This window comes from Chinchilla lanigera, unplaced genomic scaffold (genome assembly GCF_000276665.1).
Source record: "Chinchilla lanigera isolate Chin_1 unplaced genomic scaffold, ChiLan1.0 scaffold00059, whole genome shotgun sequence".
Classification (NCBI taxonomy): Eukaryota; Metazoa; Chordata; class Mammalia; order Rodentia; family Chinchillidae; genus Chinchilla; species Chinchilla lanigera.
Window position 1 is genome coordinate 14961562 of NW_004955460.1, and position 5816 is coordinate 14967377.

Sequence of the window (5816 nt, forward strand, 5' to 3'; positions counted from 1 at the left end):
TGGGTTTCCTCCTCTGTGACCAGTCCCTCTCTTCCTTCTTTGCATGTCCACTTCTTCTTCTTTTTTTTTGGTTTTTTTTTCTGATACCAGGAATCGAACTCACGACCTTGCGTTTGCCAGGCAGGCACTGTGCCGCTGAGCTAAATCCCCAGGCTCTGCATGTCCACTTCTGATTGCCAGGGGCAGTGGAGAACCTGGTGTCCGCAAGACTGAGAACACGAAGAAGGTCACCCAGCACTTTGCCAACATCAGAGGAACTGGCAAACAGTCTCGGGATGAGAAGGTAGGGCTGACGGGCTGCGCGTGGGTCTAGCTCCCTTTTCTATGCTTCTGTGGCACACACTGCAGGCTCATTTGGTCTGCACCGCTCTATGGATTAGGGCCATTTTGTGGAAGGTGAGACTGAGGCTTCCAGAGAAGTGACTTGAGTTGGGTCACATGGGGACGAGGTGGCCACCCCCTCTGGTTCCTGCCCCCAAAAGAACAGGAACAGAAGAGAAAAGTTCCCTGCTAAGCTGCTTCTGCAGGCCCTGGCCACCCTAAGGGTACAAGGACCCTTGGCGGGACCCACAGCAGCTGAAAACACTGGCAAAGAGGAAAACAGCTTTGCAGGCAGGCTGAGGATGCAACAAAAGGTTTCCGGGTGCCCACAAGGGTCTCTCCTCTGACTGCAAAGCCAAGGAACAACAGCTAGGAACCAAGGCTGCCAGTGTCCCCACGCACCCCTCCTGATACCACAGGGCCACAGAGGGACATTGGCAGGAGTGTTCCTCCTCCCACCTCACTACCTATGGCCCCATTGACTCTGATTTCCCAGCCTCCCCAAGGCCTTCCCCTCCCGGGTTCTAGGCACAAAAGTCACTACCATTTGCAAGCCCAGTGCCTCTGCCGTGGATCCCAAGGCAGCATCCAACTGGTCACTCCTCTTTGGGTTTCTTTTTGGGTCAGGGGTCCCTGGAGGATCAAATCATCCGGGCCAACCCTATGCTGGAGGCCTTCGGGAACACCAAGACCACCAGGAATAACTACTCCTCTTGCTTCATAAGTGTGAGCAGCAGTAATAGGGGTCCCTTGGGGATGGTAGGACAGGTACCACAAGCCCATTCCAGGTAAATAAGTTGAGGGTGACATAAGTTGAAGAGAAGGGGAAGAGGCAAGTTGAGGCACCTTGCTCCCAGAGATCTGTAAGACCATCAAGGTCTGACCAGCCAGCAGAACCCACTTCAGTATTTAATCAAGTGTCTCTGTGCAGAGACTTGCTCAGGGTGATGGAAGGGCCACAGAGTCACACAGGGCACCCAGAGATTCCCACTACCAGGAAGTTGTGACCCCTTCCGGGCAGGGAGGGAACTTGGGGAGGGCCCCTGATGATTTGGGGTTAGGATGTGTAAAGCCCAAGCCGCAGGAAGATCTCAGCAATTCCTGAGACTCTGCCCACAGGAGAACAATCTGGGCCCCTCCTTTCGCCTCTCCAGCCCTCTCTGGGGCTCCTCCTTGGCGGAGGCTGGTGAGCGGCTGGGGGTCCTGGGAAACAGGGCAGAGGGGCAGGGGGAGCTGGGGAACGGGGGAGGGAAGAGGCGATGGCAAACAGGTCCGGGAGCAGCCCAGATGGATAGAGAGGAGCCCATTTCCAGGCATGTTCGGTTGTGGCCTGCTACAAATCAGGGAGAGGAGTGGGATGTTTCTTGTTAAAAAGACACCCTGCCACCTGGCTGTTTGGCCAGATTCCCATGAGGCCAGGCCTCTAGGCAAAATTCCAAAGAGTCCCAGCCTCTTCTGCTGAGTGCTGTCTCCCCCACAAACCCCAAACCACACACACACACACACACACACACACACACACACACACACACAACATCTCTGCCTAAGCACCACCTTGTCTATTTCCCTCTCTGCTCATCTTTGTGGGACACACACAGCTCCACACACAGCCCAGTTACGTGGCCCACAGCCCCCTTCGACCTCATGGTGGCTGCTGAGGAGCCCCTCAGATCTGGGCTACATCTTGTTCTACAGCTATGAGCAACCTCTCTCACACCCTCTCCGTTCTCCTCCTTGTACAGAGCAAGTTCATCTGAGTCCACTTTGGAACTACAGGCAAACTGGCCAGAGCTGACACTGAGAGCTGTGTCAGGCCTCTTTGAAAGGGTTTGTTCAGGCAGGATCAGCTACTTAAATTCTGAAGCCCTCTGCACGATGAGAATGAATGGTCCTTATTTAAAAACTATTAAGAACTTCAAGGCAGCACTCTGGGAGGATGAGGCAGGAGGGTCTCAGCCTGGGCAACTGAATGAGATGCTCAAAATTGTAAACGCTGGGGATGCAGCTCAATGCAAAGTCCCTGGGTCAATCCCCAGGCCTTGAACTGAAAAAGAAAAATAATTCCAAACTAGCCATGGAGGAGCATTAAACCAAGCATAAAGCCCTTCTGAGGTTGGCCCTACCACGATCGCTTCAGCCCTGCTCTGGGCCCCTATCATTGGCAATCAGGCCCACCAAGGCCTGCAGTCTTTGAGGAGAGGGAAGTCACGCCTCCAGTGGCAACTGTACCAGGAAGAGGGGGCCCCGCTTTCCGTAGGACCTGAACTCTGGGCGGAATGGTGTCTACTCACTGGATGTCTGCTGACTCTTTTTTCATATCTCTTAGGGAAATCTCATGTCATTTCACAGCAGGCAGCTGAGGGAGGCTACCACATTTTCCAGCAGATTCTAACAAGAAGCCTGAACTTGTTGGTAAAGCTCCTGGTGTCCATCTGCCTGCCCTCGAGCTCGCTTTTCCATGTGTGTGAGGTCTTGTGTCATCCCTCTGGTCCTGAGAGGATCTTTTTGGTTTAAAGTTAAGGGATCCACCACTTCCAGGGAGCTTTGTCAAAGTCCTACTGTGTATCTCATCCTCACAGCAGCCTGTGCGGCTTCATGCCGCTGCTGGTCCATTTCTCAGATGGGGCTTTAAGATGCTTGCACCTCCTCGCTGAGGTGTGACCCTGGAGTCTGAGGCTTTCGACGCTCCATGTCTTGGGGCTGATGTTTCTGACTTTGATGCTCAGATAGCAAGCAGCGCAGGGTTAGCCTGGGACCGCGGTTATCCCAGGACGAGTGCTTGCATGAGCACTAACAGCAGGCTCCTCTCTGGGTAGAAACAGCCCACACTGGCTGCACAGCTTGGAGAGCAGAATACACTCACCCACTCAACTGGATGCCTTGAACAGGCACCAACATGCTCAACTGTCCTTGGCAGACCTGCTCAGGATATTAGGTGGGAGGAGGGATGGAGTCTTAATCTTCCACACACACACCTCCTAACTCAGCCAGAGATGAGCGTATTGGGCGCCATACCTCACTCACAGGTGGGCTTCGTTTGTGTTAAACATAGTACACTTTTAAAGTAACGGATGGCATTTTGAAATTGGGAGATTTTACATAAAAAATCCTACTCCCTGGTTTTTGTTAGAGTAGCAGAAGAACCAGTGCCTTGGAGCCTGCCCTCCTACATGGCACTAATCAGGGCAGGTCAGTGGGGGCTGCGTGCCACCCCAAGCTGGAGCTCAAGTTCTGCTGTTCTCCACACTTCCCCACCAAGCCCTATTACCTCCCTGACACAGAACAAAGTAGCGGTCACCATTATCTTCCTTCCTGTGCTGCAGTTTTTCTTTATCATGGGCATACCGCGAAAGGAAAACATTTCTTGAATCTGTCTCCTCCAAAAATTAAACACAGAGGTAGATGAAGAGGTGCACGCATCTGAAGAAAACAAGAAGAGAGTATATGTTTTGTAAAAGCAACAGCATCCTCATGTGTGTTACATAAAGTGATTATATGGCTCATGGAAATCATTGTTACCTTCTGCATCAAAGTGTGTCCCGTCCATTATAGGAGGGGAGGCGGAAAGATACAAATTCATTTACTCCCCCACATTATCTACTGAATGCAGGTATTGAAGACACAGCTAAGTTCCTGTGACCCTCTCGCCACTCTAAGCTCCTTGTGTGTCTCTTCCCATCCCTTTGGGGCACTGAGTGATCCTAGGAACCGCATCCTAATCAGCTCTGTGACCCTCACGATGCTTGTCACCATCCCTCCCTTGTGAGTGGCATTTGGAGATGTGAGTTAGAAATAAAAGGGAAGCCAGGTGTGGTGGCGCACGCCTCTAATCCCAGCACTTGGGAAGCTGAGGCAGGAGGATCGTTGCGAGTACAAGACCAGCCTGGGCTACAAAGTGAGCTCGAGGCCAGCCTGAACTGCATAGCGAGACTTTGTCTCAAAAAACCAAAAAAAAAAAAAAAAAAAAAAAAAATCAAAAAAAGAAGTGAAAGGGAAAATAGTCATGTGTTAGCGTGCTGTTAACCTGCTTTGCTGCTCTCGGCAGTGTTTGCTGCTGGTCTCCAATCCTAAGGAGCACCACTGGATAAGCCAAAGCTTCCCTGTGGTGGACAACATGGACGGCAGAGAGGAGCTGCAGATCATAGACTGGAGTGGGTTGGTGCGGCTTATAAAGGGCAGGAGGACAGCTCGGGGTCCACTGTTCATGGCCACCACAGCTGGGGTCAGGGTGTGGTCTCTGAGAGCGGGGAGACAGCAGCAGACAGTTCTAGCAGCAGCGTCTTTACTCGAGATTTCTAGGGTGGTACCTGGCATTTATCCCCAGCCTGCTCTAGCAAGCAGCGTTTCTCTGCACAGTTAAACTAAAATTCCATAGGGACTTGGTTATCCTCCCCACAGAACCTTTCCCCAATCCCGCTAGAAGGGACTCTCACCCTCCCAGCCCCTACTGCACGCTCCGTCTCTCTCTGTCATGGCACTGAGCTCTCGTGACTTCTGTTAGAATTAGTCACGCCTCGCTCAACAAGGGAGACACATTCTGGGTAATGTGTTAAGTGATTTCATTGCGCAAACATCAGAGAGCATAATTGCACCTGGGTGGTACAGCCTGCTATTCACCTAGGCTATTTGGTATTTATAGATGGTATAGCCTATTGCTCCTACAGCCAGGAGGGACAAACAACATGAAATTAAATCAAGCAAAAGAGAAATGGTGCAGTTGAGAGACCAGTTAACACAAGATGTATGAGACTGCTGCCAGTGTAAGACTCTGTGCTGTTTCACAGTAGCCTTTTTTGTTACAACCAGAAGGAAGAGCTGGGTGTGGTGGCACAGACCTATAATCCAGCACTCGGGGAGGCTGAGGAAGGAGGATCACAAGTTCTAGTCCACCCGGGGCAACCTAATGACTTACTGAGACCCTGTTTCAAAGAAATTTTTTAAAAAAGAGCCGGGGATATAGCTCAGTGGGAAGGAACACGGTTCAATCACCAGTACTGGAGGGAAAAAAAAAAACAGGAGTGCAATCCAAAATAATGATGAAAAAGTGTAGGTTAGTAAAGACAAACAGTAACAGAGTTGCTTATTATTATGTCCTGTACATGAATTTCTGTGCCGTACTTTTATGCCACTTAGGGATGGGATAGGTTTGCCTACCAGCATCTTCACAAACCTGTGAAAATCTGCTGCACTATGTTGTTACAGTGGCTACGATGTTACTAGGTGATAGGAATTTTTCACTTCCATTCGAATCTTATGGGACCACCAATCATACATGTGGCGCTTCCCTAACCAACACAGTTATAGCACACATGAGTGTACTCTGGAACAGGCCAATGATGGTGAACCTTTTAGAGCTTTCAGTAATAACAAACATCTAGCACATGTGCCATAGGTTCACCACCACTGTACTAGGCCCTCTCCTTTATGTATTTATTTTTTTGTGAGACAAGATCTCACTAAGTTACTAAGTTATCCAGGATGGGCTCAAACTTACA

General features: G+C 50.6%; 1 protein-coding gene across 1 annotated transcript in view; it reads left to right on the top strand.

Moving 5' to 3' along the window:
- LOC106146294 (myosin-3-like) overlaps nucleotides 1-1045 on the top strand; it is a 9071-nt gene extending 8026 nt beyond the window's left edge. Inside the window, exons 2-3 of the mRNA XM_013521226.1 lie at nucleotides 181-283; nucleotides 949-1045. Of these exons, the coding sequence (XP_013376680.1) occupies nucleotides 181-283; nucleotides 949-1045 (200 nt within the window). The remainder of the gene's footprint in view (nucleotides 1-180; nucleotides 284-948) is intronic.
- The last annotated feature ends 4771 nt before the right edge of the window (nucleotides 1046-5816 follow it).